This window comes from Pezoporus flaviventris, unplaced genomic scaffold, assembly GCF_033815535.1.
Source record: "Pezoporus flaviventris isolate CSIRO_AGI_PZ_B2104156 unplaced genomic scaffold, CSIRO_AGI_Pfla_v1 ptg000213l, whole genome shotgun sequence".
Classification (NCBI taxonomy): domain Eukaryota; kingdom Metazoa; phylum Chordata; class Aves; order Psittaciformes; family Psittacidae; genus Pezoporus; species Pezoporus flaviventris.
This window is the reverse complement of record NW_026892761.1, coordinates 11,912,805-11,940,661: the sequence shown is the minus strand read 5'-3', so window position 1 is coordinate 11,940,661 and position 27,857 is coordinate 11,912,805. Positions and strand designations below refer to the sequence as shown.

The window sequence follows — 27,857 nt, the reverse complement described above, 5'->3', positions numbered from 1 at the left end:
GGATTCTGAGCGCATCATGTGCCCTGTGATATGATCTGCCCATAGAAAGACTTCAGCTAACTTAACAGAAGTCAAGAGCAATAAAATCCCTGGGATCATAAAGCATTAAATGAAACAAAACATATTAGATAACATTTAATAGGACTGCAAAGCCATGAAAGGTGGTATCCACTTTGAAAAGTATTTCAGCAGAACCAGGTAAGTACAAATCAGTAGAAAATATAATAATACATGAAAAGAACAACAACAGATACTGATGGCCAGTAATACCCAGTGCTGATGAAGGTACCACTACACACTAGAACAATGTGCACACATTTAGCAGCTACAATTCTAGAAATGGATCTTAAAAGAGATACAGATCAACAAGTAGCAGTGAACAAAGCCTAATACATTTTAGGAATTATTATAAAAGGAATATAGAACAAAAGAGGAACCCTATTCTGCCATAAATCCCTTGAGTCCTCACATATAAAATGCTGTAGATATTTATTACTTTTAACCTCAGAACACATCCAAAATAAATTGAAAACACAGAGAAGATGTGAAGGCAATGAGACACATGAGGAAACACTAGTTATATTCACAAAAAAAATGAGGAGGAAGATGACGGAGAGGTAAAATCATGAGTGGCATCAAGCAGGTAAGTAATGAATTATTGCTCACTGTTTCTTATAAAAAACATATGTAGAAAACAAGCTGGTGAAATGATCAAATAATACTTTAAAAATAAAAGTACTTTCTCATACAACACAATGAAGTGCCAGAAGTCATTGCCACAGGACATTAAAGAGCAAAAAATATGAAATGGGTAAAAAAGGCACATTCATAAGAGGATTCTGTTAGTAGATACTAAATATGATGGTCCCCACACAACTCTCATGTGACTCGTTAGTGAATGGCAAGAAAATGGACAATATTGATCCACAGTCCTGCTTCTTACACTTTTTCCCAAATATCTCTGGTCATTGGTAGAAATAGGACACTGGATCTTCATCTGACATGAGAAAATGTTCCGTTTTGTTCACTTCTTGCTGGTCTTTGCAGATTCTGACTGGTATCTCTTCTCCCCGTGTATTTCTTCCTGCCCTGACTTACAGCAAGACAGCCACAGCTCCTCAGATGACCCTGGGTACCAGTCATCAGGTCACTTCTCTGACCTGGTAGGAATTTCACCTGAACTATGCTAATGCAAATAAAGAACACTGCTACCTTTACCATAGCTTTTAGTAACCTCAGGGGAAGAGGCTACATTTTATGTAAAAATAAGAGCAAGAATGATCCTGCTCATACCAAACAGACCATCCTCCCCCTAGGGAAAAAAAAAAAAATCATTTAAAAATTCCTTCTTCAAGAATCTGGGACCAGAATAAGTTTCTGTTGGATAGGAACAGCAAGTCACCCATCCAAAAAAGCAAGCCACATCTCCTCTCCTAAAAATTCTCCACAAAAAAGGCTATTTCATTTCAAAATGAAGTGACAATTGCTAGAGTCCATCAGCAACTCCATTGCAATCAGCCAGCCTAATCCCTGATGCTAACACCTAGCCCTGCTACAACTTTTCTCCAGTGAATAAGACCAGGATAAATGCAAATCCTCACTCTTACTATCTCACTTTCACACTCATTCCTGCAGTGCCTCGCAGACTGGCTGATTTGTGTTTGCTCCATCAGACTTGCCACTATTTCCTAGCGGAGCCCTGTTCCTACATGACCTGTGTGACATTCTCCCATCAGTTCCACATTTGGGTAGAATTCTAATTTGAAGTCACATTGCTTTCACCTTCTACCAATATTCTGCACCTTCTGGTTTCAATCAGAAACTGAGAAAACCCCGATTTCCCCAAGCACTCCTCCTCCCCAGGGCTTCAAACACACACATGCCACAGAATAGTTAACAGTTAAATATTTTCTTGCCAATATTTTAAGAGTGCAGAAGGTTCCAAATTGCTGGTAAAATAAACAATGCCAGACTGTGAAAACTCCTGCCTGCCATATACTCTGATGTTAACAAGAGTTTCTTTATTACTGTGACCTTTCAGAAGCGAGCAAGAATTATTTCTCTACCCTAGTTCTGCCCTCAAGTAAAAGGCAAAGGAGGAAAGCAAAGCATGAAAAAGCTGCATGGTAAGATACTGGGACTTTTCCATCTTACTTCTGTGTTTCATTCAGACTTGATGCTGCTGTGAATAAATAAACTTCCAGAAGATACTAAAAGCACAGGCAAGGAGTTTAAGAAGCCCAAAATTTCCTTACACACTGTTTCCCAAATAGCACAGACTAAGCCTACATATGGGCTATCTTCCCCCTTGCAAGTACATAATACACCAGGAAATACAAAAGGGCAAATTTAAGATGCTCTCAATGAGACACATTATTTCGAGCTCCTCATGGCTCTGTCCTCTGGGGCTTTAGTCATGGAATTCCAGCAATTACAGGGTCTCTGCCATTTCCTCACTTTTAAAAAATGAAGTCTTCAAATAGCATCCACAGCCAGAAGGAATTGCCAGCACTTCCAGAATGAAGGAGACAAATGACTGTATAGTTCAGGTGACAGCCCCTAAAACCACTGGTGATTCACACGCCTGCCAGCCTTCTGTTACCTAGCACATGTATTTGCTGTTATGGAGTCCACACCCAAGTCATGTGAAAACCAATTCAGACCAGTGTTGCTCATTTCACATGTATCAAGGCTGTATTGACCCCATCTTCCATTCTTGAGATCTACACCGGTAGCCGAGTCTCCCTTTTCACGTACTTGTGAAGGCCATCTGAGCAACTTACAAATAAGCGTGATGTATGGTTTGCTAGCAACAAATAACAATCTCTAAGACCAGGTATGCTGCTATTTTGGTCAAATCTTTTAACCTTCTGTATTATTTCCTGCCCTTTGAATACAGAAACAACAACATTCAAGTTCCTAGAGAAGTGAAATGATAATTAACAAGTTAATACAGGCAGAGATACAGCAAGTGCTCCGCATGACTACAAACAGAAGAGGAAGACACAACAACAGACAAGGGAATAGAAAGAATCTATTGAGATTCCTAAATCACAATGGAAAACAGAAGAACACAGTGGCTTGCCTAGATGTGTACAAAAGGATCACATGCTGCTGCTTATACTGAACTAGTAAAAGAAATGAAAGCAGGCAAGCATGAAAGTGAGCACTGGAATCATTGAATGCATTGCATTTGCACTTCCTGATCATTATCATTTATTCATGCTCTTCTAACCAGGCAGCAGGACTAAGAGAGAACAAGACTCATTACTAAATACCATAGCTTTACACATATAACCTTGATGAAGAACCTATTAGCCTGAACGCCTTGGCTGTCACAGAGGAAAGAGAGAAATGATTTTGTCTTGCACACTGTGCCTCTTTCCTGGGAACAATCACAATTTAGCCTGTAAAGCTGCACTCACATTTTGTTCTTGGAAACAAAAGCAATGAAACAAGCTTATTCATCCTTCCTCAAAATAAAGAGAGGAGATCCCAAGTACCAAATAAACCCCCACAGCACCCCTGCATTGTATCAGAACCTTAACTGATGCTTATGCTGTTGACTTCCAAGACAGGCAGGCACCAAAGCCATAAAAAAGAGTTGAATTATTCACTCCTGAAGAGGAAGTGAAAGATATCAGTGACACTCTACCAGCAGTGAAAAGCACAAGCAACAGTATGATTAAAATGTATTGGGAACAACTCAGAACCTCACAATGGTTTGATTACTCTGACTTAGAAAAGAATCTGGCCTTGGTCTTTTCTCGGTATTTACAAAGGAGCTTAAAAGTGCATTCATGTTTTCACTACAGCAGCTTGGAGTTGTCAAGAAAGAACTACAACCACAACCTGAGATACCTTGCTCCCAAGAGTCTCAAAAGGCTTAGCCAAGCAGACCAGCTGAGCTCGTTTGAGGAATTCTGGGGCAGACTCCAAAAGGATGGCAAGCTGATAATGTAGAAGTCGAAAATATGTAGCATAACAACATGTAACTTAACCCTAACTGTCTGCAGGCAAATCAGAAACTGGATCATAAGTGATAACCAAAGAAACACGTGTGACAACATCAATGCTACCCATTCTCACTGAGCCTGGAGCCTGCAGTGGGTTCCCTAAGGATCATTTCCCCGTTTCCCACACCATCTCTATACTGTCAACATAAAAATTATGCAGTAATTTCATTGTTTAACATCTGAATTTTGGAAACTACACTATGCTCTGGAGAGTTTGAAGGACACAGGGCAGCTCTTAACACCTACAGGCACTGCATGGTAAAATCGACTTTGGCATGCGAGTCCCACAGGTCTCACATGAACGTGGGGATTAACGAGAAAGAGATTTCTAGACAAGGTGCTATAAGGGAGCTTCCAGTGTACTTCTTGCAGGCACAAAGCAGACCAAGGATACGACCTTACAGTAACAGGATCCAACACATCTGGGAAATTTAAATGGATTTTTTAATGCCAGACTCGACAGAAAACTGGGGCAGGCCAGCTGAAAAGAACCCAAGCATATATTATACCTTGATTTCAACAGTAGGCATCCTTGGCAGATCCCAAACATGCCTGTATTTCATACAGCCAGGTGGTGTAATTTCCGTGGGTGCTGGTTCTAGAACAACTACATGAAAATAACATGAGAGAGACCCCTATTTCAAACCATGCCCCGGGAAGGCTGAATTTGCATCACCATGCATCCTGTTTATTCCAGACATTATCATGGTCAGGGTATTTCAAGGTAACATCCTATACACATGTATTTTCCTGCATATTTAAATTATTAAGATTTCCAGAATCAAATGCATCCAATTTACTCTGGAACAGTACCTGACATTATTCATTTATGAAATGGCAAAATACTGGAAACTTGCTGGGAGCTTTTGAGCTCTTTGAGAAAGGATCAAGGGTTGACAAATTATTTCTTTTGTGCTGTTCATAAAACACTAAGTTCAGTTAAAACAAATCATACAACATCTGGTATCCCAGTAAGCAAACAAACAAACAAAAAAGACACAAAACCACATGCAACATTTTTGTATCTCTACTTCAGAAAGTTTTGCTTCTTTTCTAAAAAACAGAACACTAGAAACTGGTGAGATTTTACACAAAATGTTTTCTAAATAGTAATTTAAAAATTCGTATCATTTTTCTCCTTAAGGATGTCCAAATTATACATTTCCAAAGATACATAAATCATTTGACACTAAAACTTTTCCTCTTTAAGTTTTATAGGGTTTTTAAAACCCTTTTCAACTGTACTAAACACTATCCTCTTATATCCCAATTGGTTTCCTCAAACAAAATCACTACCTCCTCCATAATGTTTTGCTTCAGTACATTCCGTCCATCTCAACTCCCCCCTCACTGCACTGCCAGAACACTGCACACGCTCTCCATTTGCCCCAGCTCAGAGCCTTAGAATCATGGAATGATTTGGGCTGGAAAGGACTTTAAGATCATCTAGTTCCAACCCTCTGCCATGGGCAGAGACATCTCACCCTAGACCATGTTACCCAAGGCTCTGTCTAACCTGGCCTTGAAGACTGCCATCTCTCCCATGATAATGCAGTTTCTGTCCTGTGCACCCCAAATTGACTCTGTGCTTCCCATCAGAATTTAGATACAGGCCTGAAAAGGACCTCCTTCCCCCCCAGTATTCAAGTACAGCAGCTTCCCACCGCAGGTGAAGCAACTGCAATAGTTCAGGTCGTTCAAAGATCAAGTTCTATTTTAAAATTTACATCCTGCCATCTCATCTTCTAAAGCCATTCAACAATTTCCCTTGTCTCACTCTGATTTCTGAGTCTTTAGTTAAAAGTGTCTACATAAGAATAGCTTAAACTGCGCTATAACAAGGCTAGGAAGTTCTGTAGCTACTGTAAGGTAAAATGGCATTTTTTAATCCCCTGAAGTCTTCCAACTGTGAAGAAAGAAAATGGTGTTTAAGTTCACAGAGCTCAATTCTGCTCTTGATTACACTGATGTGAACCACATTATTGGTTCTGATGGCATTACTTCAGATGTTCACCAATGTAACTGAGCAAATTACGGGTCACTGTATATAAACAGCTCTAGCTAAAAGTATAACAAAGACTGTATTGTGCTATACACACCAGAGCCAATAAACAAATTCAAAAGACACCTAGATGTGTTCCTGGAAAAAAAGGGGGCAGGGGTCTAAGTGGTCCGGTGGGAGCACAGGGAAGTGAGATTAAGATAAATTAAACCAGGTTTGGCACTCTGGGTTTGACAGAGTTCTTATCTCTTTTGCAGCTTTTAGAACATGTATGGTTGCAAAATGAATTGTTCTTTTGCACTGAAAAAAACATACTCATTTCAGAAGCAGAATCACAGACTGGTTTGGGCTGGAAAGGACCTTAAGATAATCTAGTTCCAACACCCCTGCCACGGGCAGGGATGCCTCTCCCTAGACCATGAATACCACAAAACACAAGAATAACACTGTGAAAATGAGCCTACAACAATTTAGAAGTATTTGAATAAAGCCCAATGGATCTTTCTAAGACAGCACTGGATTTGCACCCAGGAGTATTAGAATGGGGTTCTTGGAGGAGGAGGAGGGGGGTGGGGAAGGGGTGCTGGTTTTTGGTGTTTGGTTAGGTTGGGGTTGGTTGTCCTTTTTAACCTTATATCTACACTGTCCCATTATTGGCTCAAATCTTGTTCCAGCGTAGTCCAGCACCTTCAAGTCTCTGTGCTCAACTCTGCAGCTTCAGTTAAGGGTATTAAAATACACTTAAACTTGTAGCAAGTGCTTTTATGTACACAGTTACTAAAACACAATACTCAGGTCAGTGAGGTTAATACTCAAGTTGAAGAACTCTGTTAGGAAGACAAATAGCAGCAATTTCTAAGTGAATTCCCTTCACAAAGTGATGAGGCAGCTGCCAGTTTGCACAGTACAAATCCATGCCCTGCAAGCCACGAGGTGGAGATCTCTGGCAAAGTAGGATCCAAAGGAAGTCTTTTACCCAGCCTAATGTTACTATTAACACTTTGAGCCATTGCACCAAGCCAATTTTTCTGTTTGTTTTTAAAGTTTGATAGAAATGTCACTAGTGGAAAAATTAAGTAAAGAGCACTGGTTAGCCACAGAACTGGACACACCTGGCTGCAAACCCACCCAAAGAAACTGACTTCATTAGTACTAGGGACAGCAGAGTAAAATTTATATCTGAAATATGCCTGCACCAGTAGAATTTGCTGAGGCCACAGGCTCTCGCTGTGTTTTTACAGCTGTGTCAAGTTTGGGTTTCTGACTCTTGCCGACATTCAGGAGTGCTGAAGGAGCTCAGGCTAACAGGTCCCAAAACTTTGTAGCTAAGATTTAGATCTCAGCACTTTTAACAACCAGGTTTTGAAATAATACAAACTCCCTTTGGAGCTGGAGCTGATGTAAATGAGTAGTTAAAATGCTTCACATTCTGTCACTTTCGGCTCCAATGAACTTGTGTATTCAAGAGCAGATGGTATATTTTAATAAACCATCAGTATCAATTCAGAAATATAGTATCCATTTTCTGCATCAAGCATTGGAGTTGTTGCTAGATATGGAAACGAGCTGAAGAACTGCAGGTTTGTCAACAAGTTAAACTAACTGCATCCATACAGGTGCTCTGTCACTTATAGCACAATACAGGAATGTACCAATCAGAGTTAAATATTGACCTTTGATACCTTGCATGAGAAAATAGCAGGGAGTGGCATTTCCTAGCCTCTTAGGTGCTATGCAGATGATAACTTAGAGCCCTAATAGTATTTAGTAAAGTTTCTTTCCATTTAACTTACTTCTGAGAAAAGCTCAGATTCTGAAATTTGAAAGCATTAACAGAGGAATATTAATGTCATCTTTTTATCTATTATTCTTAACTGGATATATTTATATGTCTTCTTTTGGAGGTAGAATATATACTGACTGCAGGACTAAATTACTGAAAATAAATACACATATACCTCGATCAGCCCCCAAACCCTTTCTCATTACTTCAGCTTCATTTTAACAGAACCATTAGTGACAAATAGCATTACAGAATCATAGAATGGCCAAGGCTGGAAAGAACCCTAAGTCATCCAGTTCCAACCCCTGCAATAGGCAGGGACACCTACCGCTAGACCAGATCCAACCTGGCCTTGAACACTGACAAATACATCAAGATTAGTAAGTAGAACCTAACACCGAGGGTAACTGTCCTTTACTTATCACTTAAAACTCCATGCAACTGCTAAACCTGAGATATACCCTGTTTGAACTCTTATCTCACATCTATGTGAAGGTGAAGGAAGTAAGTGAAGAAGATTGAATAAGGATGGAAGGAACAGGAACTGTCCATGCAGAAGCCTGTGTGAAGTGGTGTATTAAGCCAGGATCACTAATATCAAGGAGGGAGAATAAAGCAGTGATAAGGAGCGAGGGAACAGCTAACCTGTTCAAACATCAGTATATTAACATACAATAAATACTACTAAAGAGACAAAAAAGTTCATTCATCTTGACAGAAATAATAACTGAAAGATTAGGAATAATTAAAAGATGAAAAAAATATCACTAAGATTCTGAAAGCCCTGTGCCTGCCAAACACAATGGGAACAGTCCTCATTTCCAAGTTTACAGTCTCGGAAAGGTCACTATACTTTCATACACACCCTTAGTGCCCAGTCTAGTTTGCTGTTACCTCAGGAGTTCACATTCTCTCACAAGGAGTCTTATTGTAATCAATGGGCCTCTGTGCAGCTAAACTATATTAAATATACACACAGGTGTAACTGGTTTTGAGATCAAGCCTTTAAATGTGGACATATTTCTTTTAAGCCTCAGCTATTGCCACATAAAAGCTATGTGAACACTAGGTTACTGTCCAAAGTATATTACAGGAATTATACTATTGCAAACTAAGCATGCTTGTTATTACAAACAAAGATTGTGAAATTGAAATTCAAGGATAAACTGAAAAGATGTCTAACCTGCCAAGGCAAAGAATGAATGGCATTCAAACAACTTAAGATCTCCTTGCAGTTGCATCATACAGCGACCCTGTCATTATAATATGCATATACTTACATTTGAGGTGCCAGACTGGATAAAAACATAAGGACACTGGTGTTTGGGGTTGTTTTTACTCTTTGGGGAATTTTAGGGAGCAATGGAAGATTTAGTTTGCAGAAATGGAAACCCTGGGCTTCCCTTTACAAAGAACTGACTGCAAAGCACTATCTTTTTTTCCCTTGAAGTTTACCAAAGCATCCTCAAGAGACCTGTACCAGGTCTCCTGTCACCACTGTGATACTGGGGCTATGAAAATCATCAACTATCTCCTACTTTGTCCTGGTTTTGGCTGGCAGAGTTAATTTTCTTCCTGACTCTGCACTGTCTTCTCTGAATACTATCATCAGCACAAGGCTGAAGAAACACACCTAGAGACTTTAAGGCCAGAAATGACCATTACAACTTGCTAGCATAACCCTTCTCAGACTGGGCCAAAAACCCCCAACCTTGCACTTCCTTCAAACTTGCGAATGAACCTTGGACCTGTTCTCCTCAAGATGCTTCTTTCATGACAAAGACCAGGGATACTACAAATTCAAAATGAAAACTAAACTAATGACTAGTTACAATAATGTTACAATAAAACCTTGTCCCTTAACTTTCCTTTTACTCATCATCCTATACACAGAGGAAACTCAAAGGTCTGCTGGAATTACTTAATTTACAGTTATACATTTGGCACCATTTTTCTCCCTACCTCAGCTGATGCATTATTCCTGTCCACAAATGCCCCTTCTGTTATAGCAGCATTCATTTCTGCAATCATATGGCAAACCACATGGAAAATTAGTTACTTTCAGAGAAATCAGTATCTTCATCCAGGCCAGTGCAGTTTAAGAAACAAGGTCAATGGCTCAAGACAACAGGCAGTAGAGCTGCAAGAATGCATGTTCAGGAGTAAGGGCTACATGTATCAGCTTAAGCTAATAGAGAAATAAAGCAGCTACAGGTTGACTCTTTGGCATTATTCTAAAACATGCAAAGTTACAGAATTACTGAAAGATGTGAACCATCAAGATTATCAACACCAAAGATGACTTACCCCCATCACCTTACCACGCTGCTCCACATCCTCCCACATGCAGTGAACTATATAGCGACACATGTATTTTCCCGTGCGACCCTCCTGCTTCATTCGGACCAGACACATCCTGCAAGAACACAAACACCAAGTTCATACTTTCTAGTTTTAATTCAAATGTAAAGAGTAAATTAAATATATTTCAACTCATTTAAGATTCTCCTTACAGTATGTGGTACTGTGATCAGGAAAAAAAATACATATAGATTCATTTATTTAAATAAACTATCACAAACTTTTCTATTCTGCACTTAGAGATCTGCTTGTACCTGCTGGATTTTGGCCAATGCAGCCAGAAGAGTGACAGCAGACTATTCTTGCTGACAGTACTGTAATCTAGTTAACAGTACTGCAACCTAAATTCCTCAGCCTTAATAACACATCACTCTTTGGAGCAGGAACAAACGCCTTGTCTAATCCTAGGCTACAAGCCAGCTGTAATTCAGCTTGGTACACTAAAGTGCTGTAAGAGCCTGAACTAGCCAAGGTGTGAAAGCTTAAGAAAGTTACAGACTTCACCTAAATTCACATTAGCAATGTCCTAAATTATTTCAACTACAAGGGCCTTTGGATGCACATCCAACCACTTGGCAAAACCCCTACACACAGTACATCCTACAAGAACTCACAAGTTAGTAAGTGCATTGTGAGACCCTAATGAGAATACCAGGTTGAGTTGGTTTCCTTTTTTAAGCATTAAAGCCACTTGAACTTCATTGCTGCTGTTCTGTTAAAAAAATAAATATGAAATCGTATTTGGCTTCTTTTACAACATCCGTAAACAGCATGAACTGAAATAGCAGTTAATCCTTCCATGAGTCAGGAGACCAGCCCCATTCCGCCCCCAGGTCCACCTTCTCCACCTCACTAACTCCTGGGGTTTGAGTCAGAACTGCCTGTTCACCACTGACTGTAGACAAGGTGATGCTCAAACACTGGAGCTGGAAGAAATCACTCCTTTGCACAGAGACATGCTACAGGTGGGAAGGAGCTGGAAGAAATCACTCCTTTGCACAGAGACATGCTACAGGTGGGAAACTGCTCACAGGAAATTCTTCTCACAGCTTACGTGAAAACAACAGAGCAAAACTGCTAGGGGCCACTCTGAAGGAGTTGAATACTAACAACAGTGAATGTGCCACCAGAGTCAGCACATAAAAACGATGATTTTTTTCTAATCTGTTCATTTCTTCAGTGCACATAAGATCTGGGCCTCCCTACAGCCATTAGAAGTATCTAGTGATCTGAGAATGCCAGCTCAAGAGGGAGAATCAAATGCTTGAAGCTTGTCTGTTGAGCTGACCTGTAAAAGGACAGATGCCAGTCTTTATGACGGATTCTATCTTGTCTACTGATTAGTAAAGGGAAGATATTTTTTAACCTGCAAAGAAAGCAAAACTTCTTGCCAGTTATGGGTCAGAGACAAAAAAAGCTGAAGGTAACAAAAACTGCATTAGCCCTATATTATTTTTTCTGTTAGAACCATACACTGAAGTCCCATACAAGGGCCATTCAACCGAAATACCCAAATTGAAAGAAGAAAAGCCCACAGACCAGAATCTGATTTCTAGATGGAGAACTGCTGAAAATGACACCGGCCATAAAAGAGACAGCTAGGGCTCCAACACAAGCCAGGGGGAATGAGGTCAGAAGACAGGAGAGAGGGACTGGGACATAGTAAGTAGACCCAGTGATACTCAACAGTAGAATGACTGAGACACTCTGGGTAGAGAAGGTCGGCAGTCAGAGAAGACTGTAGCAAACAAAGCTGCGTAAGGATTCCCAAGGTTTATATTGTGGCGGTGATGACTTGGTACCTGTCCAGTAGCACCACTGTCCCAGCAATCCAGTACAACTAGGATGGTATCAGGAAATTAATCCTCAACTTGCTCCTAGAAAGACAACAATGCTTCCTCCTAAAACAGTGCTCCAGAACTCAGAGAACAGCTGTCCAGTTATCAGTCCACAAAATAAATGGATAAAGAGCGTAAAACTTGTGTTTTACTTCCAGCCATTTCAAAACCTTTGTTCCTCTCGTGCATTTTCGTAACTGAGCTGCATGAAAAAGTTAATTAGTAAGAGTTACTCTGCTCCAAATTTTTATCCACTCTTTTAACAGGTCAAAATGACTCAAGTTTAAGAGATTAATCTGGGGCTAAGAAAAGCATTTTTATACTTCTCTTGCTGAATATGCAAGCTCGGAGGGATGTGGGGGAGGAAAGTAAGAGTGGCTTGGCAAGAAAAACTCCTCTCCTCCCAGCATCAATACTGGTTCCTATCCAGTCTGCCTTCAGTGGTGGTGCAGCAGGAGGAGAGCAGTGCACAGACCAACAGCTAACAATTGGTCACTGATGAGCAGGGCTGAAGCGGTGTTCAGAGTAATGCCTGCTACCCGTGAAGCCTAAAAGGCAGCTGTGTTTGGATGCACAGTGCTGTCACAGAGCTGTTCTGCAGCACCATGGGTGAGATCATGGAATATTGCAGTTTATTTGAGAATTTGGTAGTTTGTTACTACACCTGCTGTCTGAGGTTTAAAAGACACAGACTCTAAAAACTATAAACCTTTCAACTTGATCACCACAGTGTGAAACATTTTATTGTTTCACTACAGAATCTGTTCTGTAGCTTAGTCAAATACTGACTCATCTTCATCAAACCATGAAAGCAAAATTATTCCAAACTATCTTTGGAAATCTACCTGAAATTTGCTGGGTTGGGTAATTTATGCAGTTATGCAGCGAGATTATGTTAGAAGAAAACCATATGAAAGGATGCCTGAAAAGGAACAGGAGCTTCTCTAAGTTGACCCATCTCAGATGAGATCTAGCAGCTTCCCATAACAGCCTCTGCTACAATTGCTCCTGTTGGTATTCCCACAGTGCCAGCAGACTGATTTAACACCAGAAGTGGTAGCTGACACCACTCTGTCAACTGCTGCGAGGTGGCTCAGTGCCATGCAGTTTAGGTGTGCTGCCGTATTATACTTCTTGATGCTGTGTATCACAGGGTATATTTTCCTGTCTATGCAAAATCATGACTATGTGAATAAAAACCCAGGGTGTTCTTTGCATATTCATGTTATCCCTCCCTGTTTTCCCCCCAGATACTTAAAAGTTTGGGTTTGAGTATTTATTTTAGTCATTTTCCAAATATCAATATGAACAATTACCTTATTTATTAACTTTTTAAAGCCTTTTTCCCACATGGAACAGGAAGAAGTACACAATCTGCCAATTTTGAGGGTCTTCCTTGCTTCATTCCACATCGCTAACTGATTATAATGTCAACAGTTCTGCTAATTTATTCATTCTTTAGTGAAATGAGCTGTCCCATCTTTCAACATACAGAGGAGAAAGGAAATAAAAAGGAGGGAAAGGGGAAAAAAGGAGACAAGGAAATAAGGAGCCTCTGCTTAAGCGCAGCTATTTCAGTACAAACTTCCTTTCAGCCTTTGGATAGCTGAACCCAAGTCTATGGACTTCAGTCTCCTGAAAGATCTGGCACTTCACAAAAATTACTCTACTCCCTTGTGCATCCCTCTGACCTTTACAAGGATGTAATGCTAGCTGAAAACCTGATTTTTTTGGCTACTATTTTCACAAATAAAAAAAAGGAAAAAACTTCATGTTTAAGGTGTTAAATACTTTTACAGGTAGGCAAGTTGGCATTCACCAACCTGCATGTACGTTTCAGAGGTGCAGGAATAAATGCCAGTGCTATAATTTGTTAAATGCTTCTGATGAGCAGCAATTTCAATCACCACAAATTTTACATAAATTTAAGTTTAAACTTTTCCTAAAACACCCGACTAAGGTTTTTCCACATGGGCTGAGAAGGCTTTCAGAAAACTTATGGCAGAAATCATTCCACTCCTGAGGACTTTTGAGATGTTAGCTTCTGTATGGCTCACTTTGTTCTTTAGTAGAGATCTGCTAAAATTCAGGAATGAGTAATTTGAATATGACCACTATTATCAGGAACCATGGAGCCCACTTTTCCTCCCGTTAAGGTACATATCACTCTTTTTCCTGACAGCAGTTATACTACTAGATTATTTTTCACTTACCAGACATGAAGCTGGGCTACTAGAAACCATGAATTCAAAGTGTCAGGCATTTGGCACCCTTGAGGAGAGGGGGGAAAAAAAACACAAAACCAAAGCCAAATATTAATATGAATTTCATCGCGTTTTGCACCCAAGAGAAATTCACTACCCCAAAACCTAAATAAATTTTAATATTTCATTTTTGACACTATACAGTACGTACATATCAGAAGCAAACATCATTTACTGTCAGACTTGTGCTTAAGCTCCAGAAAACACAGCCACAGGATGCTGTAGATGCCAAAGATTTTGTGTGTTTTGATCTCACTTAGACAATATTTGGGACTGGAGAATTAAACAAACATGGCTTCTAGCTCAAGAAGTCCCAAAGCAGTAGAGAATAATAGCGAATTATCAATGGATGCTCTGCTCCATTCTTATACTCTAACATGTACTGGCTGGGTCTTTGCTCCTAATCTTCCATTCTGATTTACTACATGGCTGTACAACCTACAGCACCCTGAGCATACCTTGCCTCTAGCTGTTCTACATGAGGATTTAAACCACCAACCAACCATAGCAACAATTTCTGTTTCCAGATTTAGTTCTACTCTGAGAGCCACTGGGTGTTCCAGGGATGGTTAGTCCACATGCACATTCACACTATGGATCTACATCTGCCATTAGTATGTGAGGCTAAAGATTTAGGTTATGTGGCACAGAAACCATATTCGTCTTCCTCATGCCCATCAAGTCCTTCTGTTCCTGCCAATCTCAAACCTACCTCCTAGGAAATCACCTCTACATTTGTTTCCTGAGTAAGTTTTTAAGAGGAGTACCTAATGCAAAGGATCTTAATCACCTTGGCCTACCCAGCACCTGCTCTTGTCTTCTGGACTTAGCTGTATGAAGGTCAGAGTATTCAGAAATAGACTCTCCAGTCAGATGTGCCCCTAGGAAGTCAACCTTATCTTTTCTGCATTGAATATATTCCCTTCCCGACTCCTATACTTCTTGTCTCTCAAGTCTTACCAAAGAGATTCACCTGGATCATGAAGCAAAACTTTTCACAGCCTCTTTCTTTTTATACCGTCAGGCAACCACCAGAACCACCAAGCAAACCATCACTATTCATCCCTCCCCAGAGAGATTACTCCATCAGTGCCCAGGAGGTGCCAAGCTTCAGCATCAGTGTTCATACATCACCTATGCCACCTCTAAGACAGTCTATGTTTGGAAACACAGGTTTCCCTCACCCTTCTCCCCATTTGGCTCTCCCATCCCTATTAGAAATATTCATGTGCCTAGAAATGACTACTTTGGCCTAAAGGCATGCCAAGACGTCTCTAACTAGGGCAAGAGTACACAATGCTTTCATTATTCAAACCATTTCATTAAATGAAGGTTCCAGAGGCAAGATTCAGAGTAAAGCACTTAGTTCAATAGAGGTTTCTGAAGTAGAAGTTGCCATGTATCAGTCTCCCACCACAGAAATCACTTTTCAGTGGAAAGCAAAGTTCACACCTCTACTACTGAAAGTTTTTAAAGCCCTATTCAGTATCCAGGAGGGAAGAATTTTTTCTTCCAACTTCTATTTTTATAATTCATTTTTTAGCCTCTATATTTAGACTGTCTACAGTGTAAATTTAAAGGTGGGATGGCTCTTTTAAAGCACGAAGCTTTTTAGAAGGAATGTAATTATAAAATCTGGGGGGTTGGAACACCTTATTCTGGGAAACTAACTGGGGAAAAAGAGCCATCCTACAATGAAACAGAAAGCTATTTCTTCCAAAATACAGTTAGATACAGAAAAAAATATCTGATGATAAAGCTACCTATGAAATGACTATAACTATTATCAGCTGGGGAATAAATCTGTGCACAGAACACATCCTGTTCACATGTCTGCATACAGTAAGAGACATGAATGCTCAGGATTGTGAGGACATACCTCTTCCTCCAGCCATATTCTGACCTTAAAATTCATCAGGTAAGGGATACAAAACTTGTACGTGGACTTTCTTTCATGACAGATCATCTTTGTCACTACCACAATTTTAAGAAGGACGCAATGGGTTAATATCTCCACTTCCTGTAAAAAAACAGCTCAGGTGCACTATGTCAGTGTTCCCCTGTGCACAGCAGAGAGCAAAGTGCCTGTAAGGCACCTGATGGGCTAAAGGAGACAGAGGAATTCAGAGCCCTGGAGGTAAACTCCAGCCCTCTCAAGCTGCTTGGTAGCCCTGCTAGGAGCCATATGAAAGGCCATGCTCCCCTCACCACTTTATGCCACAGCTGTTGTCCACCAGACCCTTCCATGTGTCGCTTACATTCACTAACACACTGAAAGAATAACTTAGTACAAAACTGGGCCATTTTCTTTCAGTTCACCGGAGGACATAATTGTCCAGTCCAGAAAATAGGTAGAGGAAGATGGAGAAGTGAACATTTTCTCTTTGGCCACTACTTTGACTCAGCTGCTCATGGAACCACAATCTAAAGCTTCTATATTGACAAAATCAATTCATCACATAATCTGTGTTTTTAGGGGAATTATTTTTTGTACATGGATCACATGCCTGTTGAATTTTAGAGCTCACCTCCTAGACAACTGCAGCTCTAACTACACAGAACTAACAGAAACTTCTTATATCTGTTTTCCTCTGAAAGCAATGATTTCTTTGGAATCACAACCACAGACACTGTGTGTGTTCTTAGAACACCAACACACTGTCAATCTCAGCAAAACAAGTGATGTTGTTCCTTGCCTAACAACAGCCTCAAGCCAATGCAAACCTATGCTCTCCTCAGTGTAAATTCAGAGATGGACTGGCTACAATTTGTACTACAGAGCAAAAATACAAGTAGTTCTGGAGAAAATGGTGAAACTTGAAGGAAAGGCTGCCTGCTGTTTGTGATACATGGAAAGTGAGGGGAAGCTCTGGGAATTTTCTCTTTAAAACAGTATGGCAATATTAAGAATACAACTGAAGTTATTTCACCAGTCTTGAGCCTGAAAATCTGTGCCAGGATGTTTTCACAGATATTTTTTGAAATTCCTTTATATTTTAATCTAGGGCAACATTTATACCTCTTTGCACTATCTCTTAAGCAGAGATAGTGAAACACCAGTTAAAAATAGCAAAGCCTCTATTTGAGAGGCAAATATGACAAATAGAAGAGAACTTATCTGAGAAAGCCTGGGAGGGCACACAGCTGGGAAATGAGATTCTCCTTTTTTGATCACTAATGATGACTCCTGCTGCTCACAGAGCTCCCTCACTCCTGCAACCACTGAAACCACATCACAGTTTTGGAAAACCTTCTGAAAACCATTGGAAAATCTTGCAGCAGCAAGCACTCACCGAGTAGTCCATCCATCAAATCCATGCCTATATACTTAAAGGAGGGACTTGTGTTTCTTCCAGTCATACTCTCTATACAGTCAAGAAATGTGTCTTGGTTTAATGCTGTCATGATCAGTAAAACATAGAAAGTCTCTTAAGTTCCAGGCAAACCTGCCCCATCCATAATAGAGACAGGTAAGACACTGTGATCTAACTATCATAAATAAAGTTGTGCATCAGGATAGGAATGATTTCACACCTGCATCTGAGTTATACTGGACCTTCTCGCAACTGGTCATGGGACAGGGTAGGACACAGAGTTCATATGACCCCAGTAAAAAAGAAAGAGATACTTGGATTCGTAGTTTATCCCACCCCGGTAAGAAAAGAGGCAAGACCCTTCAAGGTCTAGGATATTCTGGGTTTTACCTATCCCACCCTTGCTCTTGTTCTCCATTGCAGCAGGCAAAAATGTAACAATCCCAGAGTCTGCCCTTGAACCTTTGACAGTTCAGAGCTCAAGGTGATGCTGTAGTACCCTTAGCTTCTAGTTGACCATGCACTGTTACGGGCTGACAAGTCTTTTTTGCTGTCGTATTGATTGATAGAAATGTCTATAATGAATTTTAATCAGAAGTTCTCTAAATTCCAGCAAGCCCACTACTTACTGTTAAAAAATTCCTCATAGTCAGTTTTCTCCACACAGCATGTGTACATGCGCAAAGCTGCCACCTTAATCTTCTAAAGAGAAAGAAAAAACAATACTTCAAGTATTCATCATGAACACTACTGGGTTTGTTAAATACATAAACTAGCATTTGCTGAAAAGCTTTCTCCTGAGAATCACAGTCACTTGAGGTTTTCAGGAGCACATTAAACTATGGTATCAGCCAGAAATGACACAAACAGAATCAAACTTGCCTTAAAGCAAAACCAAATTCTTGACAGGCTTCTTTAATACCCTTCAAATCTAGTATAATGTAACAGAATCAGCAAATGGTTTGGGTCGGAAAGGACCTTAAGATCATCTAGTTCCAACCCCTTCCATGGGCAGGAACACCTCACACTAGACCATGCCACCCAAGGCTCTGTCCAGCCTGGCCTTGAACACTGCCAGTGATGGAGCACTTAATCACTTCTCTGGGCAGCCTATTCCAGTGCCTCAGCCCCCTCACAGTAAAGAACTTCTTCCTTATAGCTAACCTAAATCTCCCCTGTTTCAGTTTAAACCCATCACCCCTTTGTCCTGTCGCTACAGTCCTTGATGAAGAGTCCCTCTCCAGCATCCTTGTAACCCCCTTTAGATACTAGAAGCTGCTATGAGGTCTCCACGCAGCTTCTCTGTTCCAGGCTGAACAGCCCCAACTTTCTCAGCCTGTCTTCTATCATTACAGAAAAATAAATCCAATGTCTTTCCTTACAGAGACTCCAAATCATAATTCCTGGTTTCCTCCAACAACCTTAACTGACGTATAACACTCAGAGTTTTGTGTAATTTAAGTTTTAAATCTTAAAGAAGTTAACATACCAGACATGTCCTAAAAACATCTTTTTTTTTTCCTATGAAAATGAAAATTGACCAACTAAGCTTCGCAAGTAACCAAGGAATTCCAAGTGATGAACAACATGAGGTATAGCCAGGTGCTCTGGCACTTCTAATTTTGTTCTTGGCCTACCACTGCACCACAAACACTTCCAGAGCATCATCTATAACCAAGATACACATTCTGAAGCTTCAAAGAGCACAATAACTGACAGCAAGGATCTTAATAGCTGTCCCTCATTCCTGGGTTGGTTGTTTTCTTCTCAGGGCATGACGTCCACAAGGGCTCACCTCAGTGCTCACTGTACTACAGGGATGAGCACTCTTGCCTACCAAATGGCAGTTCAAATTACAAAGGTAATTCCTTGTGTCCCCGTCAACCAAAAGAAAAATAAGGAAGTTTCTACTGGTCTCCTGATGTGGCAACAGAGGACTCATTATTTTTCTTATTCAATAATCTCAGGTTTCTGTCACAAATCAAGTCTACATCTAAACTTCTTGCAGTAAAAATAATTCACACTGCTTGCTGGAGTTCTGAAGGATTCCTTTATAAAGGAAATGCTGTCTGGCCTGGGAGTAGAGATCTCCCCAGTGAAAGCCACTGCCCCAGACCAGGCATTACTAGACATTAAAAACATATTGTAAAGAACAGTCCCTGCAATGCAGCCCTTAAGTAAAGGGGGTAATACTGGAGAAACTGGTGAAATTTAATCATGGAAGCTTTAGGGTGTAGAATAGGTGTGGGGGAAGGGAGAAAATGGAAAAAAAAGCAGAGAAATATTAAGAAACTTCCCTAAGATCTTATAGAGAGCACTGGCAGGGCCAAAAATGAACTCACGTCTCTTGGGCCCTAACCACAAAATAACTCCCTCCAAATCCAAGCTCCCCAGCCAAAAGCAGGCAGTAAAGAGTAGCAATTAAGGAGAACTCTGAATCAACACTTCGAGCTAACAAGAAACTTTATTACAACAGTATGTATGCAAGCACACGGGAGAGAAACTGCTCTCTCATGAGGTTTAGCATCACCTGATTAAAAGCAAATCCCTAAACCCCTTAAATGTCAGTTATCTTTATATTTTCTTTGTAAGGAGTGAGATGCAATCAGCATCTCAGCATTTCAGAGGTCCACTCTGTCTTGCAGATACTGAAAGCACCTTACAGGTTTTAATTCCTGCACAGTTAGGGTCAGCCTTTCTTTCAGTCTTCTTCTCTCACTCCTTTATACTGTGCCTTAGTTCAGAGCCAAGAAATAATGAATTTCAACTCCTGTCTTTCCCTTTTGCATAAGGAACTCAAGGTGTCTCTTGCAGAACTCGTAAGTTTAGTCAATGTTAAGAACTGCCTTATGAAAGGACTATTTAAAGACCATGAAAGAGAAGGACCTATGTGTAAATGCCCCAGTCAGCTACTACTGACCAGTGACTCGAACAGCAATGAGAACATAGCTCACTACTGTTTGTCTGGGAGACCCTCCTGTCACAGAAATACGGGTACTGAAAGAGTATCTGAGAAGGGCAACAAAAATCAAAACATGAAAGAGTCTCAGGAACAGAAACAAGTTAGACTAAGTTTCCTTAGTTTAAAGACACTATGGAATATACAAGTCTATAAAATCATCAGTGGAAGGGAAATGTGAACATACACTCCAAGGGAAGAGTAATCACTATGATCTTCAAGTACAAAATTAAAAGGCACCAACTGATAGCTACTGTACCTCTTCCCTTGGTGGGGACTCAAGCTGTGGAACTCCCTAACACTGAATGCTATGGGTGCTATAAACTTACAAGAGTTCGAAGTGCATCTGGACAAGTAGATAGATAGATAGATAGATAGATAGATAGATAGATAGATAGATAGATAGATAGATAGATATTAAAGAAAAATGCCCAGTTTCATGCAGAAAGTCCTGAAAGACAACTGCTGTGGGCTGGAGGAGCACATGAGACAAGTATCGCAATATGCTTTTCCTGAAATTAAATTATTTCTAGGTTAACTCCAGTTGGTCACTATTACAGAGAAGATGATGGCCTCTCTGAGTGTTTAACTTCAACAGCAAGGCTGTCATTGTGTTCTCTGGTACAAAATGAAGTGATAAATATGTGAAGAAATTCAAGAAGGTGTTAGATACTAGAAACCAAATACAATATTCCTACTTAAGTTAATGATGGCAATGCATACATCAAGGCAGGTTCAAGCTATGGATTATTATTCCTCACATCACAAAAAAAGAATTTACACAGGTAACAATTAGAAGAACTGCTCTATTAAGTATTGCTCCTATCATTAAGAAAAAAGTGGGGGCATTTTTGTTTGCTTTTTAGAACTCTGAAAGCATCAAACAACCAAAAGAATTATTAACTGAATACTTTACCCATCTGCTATACTTCAGTGGTCCCGTGAAACCCAATGCTTCTATTATCCTGGTGAAAGTGCCCACTTTCTCTTCAGATGTCTGCACAGAATCTTTTGCAGAAAGATGCTGTAAAAGCAAAATATCACATATTTCAGTCTTAGCAATTAAACCCGAGAAATCAGTTTAGTCAGAAAAGTTACAAGTTTAATAGAGAATTTTAGGGGCTTTGCTTCCTTTCTTTGTTCAACAAAACAAACAGATATTTAGGTCTTCTCTGAAAAATATTACACTGTTTCTCCTATGTGATATTCTTCTGTTTATGAATGCAAACACTGCACAACTCTTTTGACAAAAGCATCCCACTGGAAGCTCAGACTCAAATAATACAGAAACCTGCTTTCCAAAATATGGCTCCCATTCTAGATTCCCTTTTCGAAGAAATGCCATGATTCTTTTTTCATTATTCTGCAAGTCTGACTAGACTCCCTTCATGTCATTCCTGGCTTGTTAGACCTTGTTAGACCACCTTGTCATCCATTACTCTCCCGGATCTGCTCTGCAAATGATGGTTGTGCAGGTACAAGAAGGGGGGCACAAGCAGGCAGGAGTTCTTTCCTTCCATACATCTCCTTGCTTTCCTTCATTTTGTCTATCCATATCAAAATAACTATTTAAAACTATTTCTCAGTATTTACCTCTAACTCTACAACAGCAAAATACCCCATCAGGCACGCAGCATACTGGGAGTGTGATTTCTATGCAAGCTTTACCCATCCATCCCTAACTTTCTTTTTTCCTCCTGTCCTCTCATTTCTCGGCATTCCATTTTGCCATTTCCCTCACACTGAGTTAACAAGAGCAGGATCAGGATATTTACTAGTTGAAAGACACCAACTCCCTTGGATTAAGTACTAAACTGATCTTATGGAGATGATTCATGCTCCAGAAAACTTCTGTTCCAAGACAAAAGACAATAAATGTAAGACACGCAGAGACCACGAATTAACAAAACTGTACATATGAACAGTAAATAAATTATTACATAATAATTAATTAGTAGTAGTAGATCGTATGATGATTTTCAATGTTTAGCAGACAGCAAAACTGTGCATCACACATTATTCCCAAGCAAAAGAAGCAGGAAACATTTTGTCACTTCACGTATGGGGCAGCTTTTGTGTCTCCCTTTTTAAAGAAAGGCACATCTGCCCCCACCTCAATAACTCCTCTCCTTAACTTAGTTTTTTTCTCATTGCAAAGAAGCCCTCAGGCTTCTTTGAATGAATGAAGACTCATTGGAATCTTCACCCCAGATAACCCAACTGTAACTGCATCTCACTGTGCTAGCACTTCATTTTCTGGAGAGGAACAGAAAGCACTTCTCAAATGACTGGATCCATTGCTCACACTACACTAAAACATTTTATATAAAAGTTGAAACATCTCATACATGACTTGAAAAGTGTTTTGTAGCAGTATCTGTGAAACCCCTAGCACAATGACAATAGCACAGACAACAAAAACCTCAAACTCTTCTAACCTTATGTGTACTGGAGAATGATCTGCTTTGCTGTGTAATGGCTCCATTGGCTTGATTCAATCCACCACAGGATTCAGATAGTGGGAACTGGCCAGGCCTGTGTCTCTAGCAAAATGATCAATGAAAACAGAAAAAAAAAAAAACAAAGAAAAAAGAGGAAGAGACCATTGACACAACTTTACACCAATTACCCTCAGTTCCTTTGGTTTGTTTCTAAGGGAATTACAGCTTAGTCTAATCCTGAAAATATTAAAAAAATCCACAAATTTCTTATCATAACTGTTGCAAACAAAATGGTTCTCCATGATTAATGCTCCACAACACACATTTTGTAAGGTTTGTAAATGTACTGATGGAATTGATTGGAGAACACTCCATACTGATGGAATCGACTAGAGAACACCTGTCAGCCCCTTTAAGGCACCCCCTTATTTTCCATGTGCCTTAGCATAGTTTCCAGGAGGAACTGCTCCATGATTTTACCAGGCATTGAGGTAAGACTGGCCGTTCTGTAGTTCCCTTTTAAAAATGGGGGCTATACTTCTCCCTTTCCAGTCAGCATGAACTTCACCAGACTGCCACAACTTCTCAAATATGATGGATAATGGCTTGGCCATTTCATCTGCCAGTTTCCTCAGGACCTGTGGATGCATCCCATCAGGTCCTATGGGCTTGTGCATCTTCTTAGATGGTCTCATACCTGATCTTCATATAATTTGTATCTTAGAGCTACCGCACAAAACTATCAAGTAGGAGTGAATGGGATCTCTAGGTAAGAAGCTGCACACTGAATAGAACACTTATCATAGCCTCCCAGCACAGCCAGATTAACAGCAAAACTTGTTATCAATAAATTCAGACAAAGTAAATATACTGGTTTCATCAGAGCAGTCATCCCAGAAGTCTACTGAATCTACTGGTAGCTCAGAGTGAGGCCAACTTTATCAATGAACTTCACAGCTGCTCATTTCCCTCCCCATTCCCCACACCTTATGCTACTTGATATGGAACTGGTGCTTTAACAGTATGGTGTGTCACAAAATCACAGCCAATTTTCCCAGGATTGGAAGTCTTATCTGAGAAAAGACATCCAAGCCACAAAGCTCACAGGCAAGCTTCTAATTCTGTAAGTCATGGCTCTATGATACAAGTTGTAATACACATGAAGATAAAAAAAGGCTTAATCTCTCATTTCATTGTATGCAAGAAGGAAACACCAACTGTACACCATCATTTGTTCAGAGAGCCTGCATCTACTCCCATTTCCTACACAGTTCTCCCCTCATTATTAACTGCTCTTACAAGATGTTCTAGTTAATTTTATATGGGTAGACACAATCTAACACCATGCATCCTGTTATGCAACTGGAAGCAAAACTGCAAAGCTGTACTTCCCACTGACAGCACTACTTAATGCTGTGCTGTGCCAGGTAAATACACCATCAGCACTAAAAAGTCCAACACTGCTGTATAGTGGAGATGTTCTATTAAATAAAGTGCTGGAAATTACATGCCATCATGACTAGCTTGTAACAGCTGCTTTGGAAAAATGACCTACATTTGGAGTTCCACATTTAATCTACCCACAACAGACCATTTTGATCCATTAAAAGACTGGAATGATGACAACTGTTTATTGAAGAGTGGGAGCTCACACTCTTAGCACCAGAAAGCTTTTAAGTTGCCTTGATACTTTGGCAATACACAGACAGTGAAGACATCACTTTTGGAAGCCTCTTTATTTTAAAAAAAACAACAAACGACAAAATCATGAGGTTTTTTACTGATTTAAACTTATCCCATTTTTTTTACATACTTTAACATACTCTGATATCCTACCTGGAAAGTACTGTAGAGCATCTGTCTACACTGGCCTTGGACTGTGGCTGCCTGCAGTAATCCGCTGCATGCTGCTGTCCATTGAGTTACTCCCGTCTGGCAGCTCTGCAACAGAGATCGGCAATGAAGAAAAGGACCCTAACACCCAGAAAACATTGAACTGTCCTTCTGCTTCCACAACTTTTATTCATTTATACCACAATCCTCAGATGAAACTCCCAACTTGTGCTTGAAAGCAGCATAAATTTTGGTTTTAAAAGAATCTTGCCTGCAGTACAAGCACACAACCCAAGTTTGATGGCAAAGCCAGAGCAGTCAAAAGAAAAGGTGGGCTGTCTACATCATAACACTACACCACAAGTTTTATTATACAGAATAAATTCAAATGCTTAAGTAGAATTCTTCAATTGACTGAGTGGTCTATAAAACCCCCTAATCTAACTCTTAGCTTTTATGCATCTTTGTCTTACTTTTCTCAGGCACAGCTAAGAATTTCAGTATTTCAAAAGCATATATTGTCCCAATAAATGTCAGTGAAGATAATAATTTTCTGCAATGAAAATGTCAGATCATATGGAAAAGAGGCAGGGTTTTCTTTGACTTCACTGTCTTTGCACCTTTCATTTTGTGCAGTATTCAAGTTAGTATGATTTTGCCTCCATCATACATATTCTACATTAACACTGGAAATAATGTATACATTATCAGAATGGATATGCTTCTTTCTACTAAAAACAGCTTCATTTTCAATTTGCCACAAAGATGATTAAAGAGACTGAAGCATCCAACATAAAGCTTAGCTTTGAGAAGACTCCAGTGAAATCTCATTAATTTGTATAAATACTCAAACTCTTCTTACTGGTGCCCAGTGAAAGGATAACTATGAGACTAGCAGATGTGACCAAAGATTAGGAGGAACAGATATAAAGCCAACTTGAGTTCCTGTTTTCTGCTTCCTGTACCTGCAGAGTCACTACTGTCCCTCAGTACTGTCTCCTCAACACCTCGTAGAGGGGCACTTCTAATCCATTCAACAAATTGAATTGGGCTTTTAATAACCGCGAGGGGACAGATGCCCTGCCGTAGCAAATGTGATTAGCTACTACCTTTCCACTTCTACTGTAGCAATACTAAGTTGCTGCTGTTTCTCTCTCCGTAACACTACTACCCAGCAAATGAAATTATGAAAATGATACAATTCATCCAAAAAAGACATTTCAGCTGTGTACCACAAAGTACTTCTTGAGGTAATCCAGGGCTCATATATAACGAGTTTAACAAACACTTAAGTGAGAAAGAAAAGACAGCATTTTTAATAAATAATTGTTACAAGATTCCAAGGCATCTGACAATTTTTTGAAGCTTTTTCTCTGTAATATGAAGGAAAACATGCCTAGGTTGCACTATGTGTTAGAGCTTTAATATGTGGAGTTTATAGCTGTTGAAAAGCACTACTGCAACAAAACTGGACAGAGACATGAAAATATAAAATAAGCATATTCACATTTAAAAGGTGAGGTGTGAGAAACAAGTAATAAAGAAAAGACAACAGCAGAAGGTACTGAGCATAACCTGAACAAGATTACTCAGGAACAGCCCACAGAGTGCAAGCACCTCCTGCAGCCAGCTGCCTTGTCAAGATACAGATGAAACGATATCACTATGGTCGTCTAAATCCTTCTGGCAACCATTAAGAAAGCCCTAGGTTCCAATCAAGCTATTCATCAAGATCTCTTCTTAGGTAAAGAACAGCTTTAATGATAACACTTTAATGATAACGGCAGTAAAAACTAGTAGAGCTGAAATGTTTGGACAATAATCATGACTGTACCATATGCTGCAAGCTCCTGAGGACTTAGTTTGCCAGATGAATGCCAGAAGCAGCTGGAAGAGGAGTTACCCAGGGACAGGTAAGCCTAAGAGGCAAGTCCTTCACCTTCTGCAAGCAGGTTCTCATTGCAAACTGCACGCTGGGGGTACAGCTCTGCAGACAGCTGAACCCACCCGTGCTGCCACAGCTCTACTGCTCCAGCATTTGGAGCATAGTAGACAAGAAAAACGCTGGAGGAGACAATGGTAGACAACAGTGCAAAGACATGAGCGAGAAGAGAGTCAGAACAGAAGAAAGCAGGAAATCCACCTCACTGCATCTGGGTTGCTCTCAGGCAGGTTTGCCCTTAGCTGCCTTCAGGTTGACTGCTCAAAGGACAGGACACAGCATGCCTGTAAAACCCACACCCCCAGACATCAGTTCCAAGACCTTAGTGAATTGATTTCCTAAGTGGGGACTGACTAAACGCCTTTCATCTTCCTGACAGATCTGTACCCACCAAGACAGCCCTGTATTTGTGTCGTGATGGAATATCAGACCCTGGCAGAAACTTCTTTCTAGGCTATATACTTAAAGTGGCACTCAGCTACAAAGACCTGAAAGGCTAACAGAAAGGGCAAAATGCACACAAATGCACTTAGCACAGAAATCATAATCTTTACATTAACCTTGTTACCAAACACCTCTGAAGTCAGAGGGGAATCTCTTAATGGCAATCCACAAGCCACAGGACACACAGGCGACAAGGGAAGTACCAGACTGGAAAAAAAAGCCAAATTCTCAAGCCCCGATGAGGAGTACTAACGCACTTCACGATTCTTATATAAACTCAAACTCTGAAGGACAAGCTGGTCCCCCTATTTCACCACAGAGCTCTGTCGAAGGGCGGGAAGAGCCGCTGGTGCCGTCGCCCCCCCCTCCCCTCCCACTCCCCCCCACACACAGCGGGTGTCCTCACTCCGCCGGACAGCCTCGTCCTTAACGCGCCGGCTGGGTCAGGGCGCGGCGGGACCACGCGGAGCAGCGCCGGGCGCTGCAGGAGCCGTGGCGCTGGGACCTCGCGCAGGGACGCGCCCGCCGCTCATCCTCACGGCGGAAGAGGCGACCCCGGCCGGCGGCACTCACCACGGCCCGCACCAGTGCCGCCATGGAGCCTCCCGCCGCTTCCGCCGGCGCGACCCCTTCCGCCGGCCGGCTGCGCATGCGCGGGGA

The 27,857-nt window shown here is 40.6% G+C and overlaps 1 protein-coding gene across 2 annotated transcripts in view; it reads right to left on the bottom strand.

The window, feature by feature from the left end:
* LOC133262587 (ubiquinol-cytochrome-c reductase complex assembly factor 1) overlaps positions 1-27,857 on the bottom strand; it is a 38,726-nt gene extending 10,869 nt beyond the window's left edge. The window contains exons 1-7 of one of the 2 annotated variants that reach the window (XM_061441897.1): positions 27,771-27,857; positions 24,815-24,919; positions 22,976-23,080; positions 21,442-21,561; positions 18,208-18,280; positions 14,214-14,271; positions 10,109-10,217 (exon numbers count right to left, since the gene is read on the bottom strand). In XM_061441897.1, the coding sequence (XP_061297881.1) occupies positions 10,109-10,217; positions 14,214-14,271; positions 18,208-18,280; positions 21,442-21,561; positions 22,976-23,080; positions 24,815-24,919; positions 27,771-27,848 (648 nt within the window). In that variant the 5' untranslated portion in view covers positions 27,849-27,857. The remainder of the gene's footprint in view (positions 1-10,108; positions 10,218-14,213; positions 14,272-18,207; positions 18,281-21,441; positions 21,562-22,975; positions 23,081-24,814; positions 24,920-27,770) is intronic. The other variant, XM_061441898.1, reaches the window with a different exon arrangement.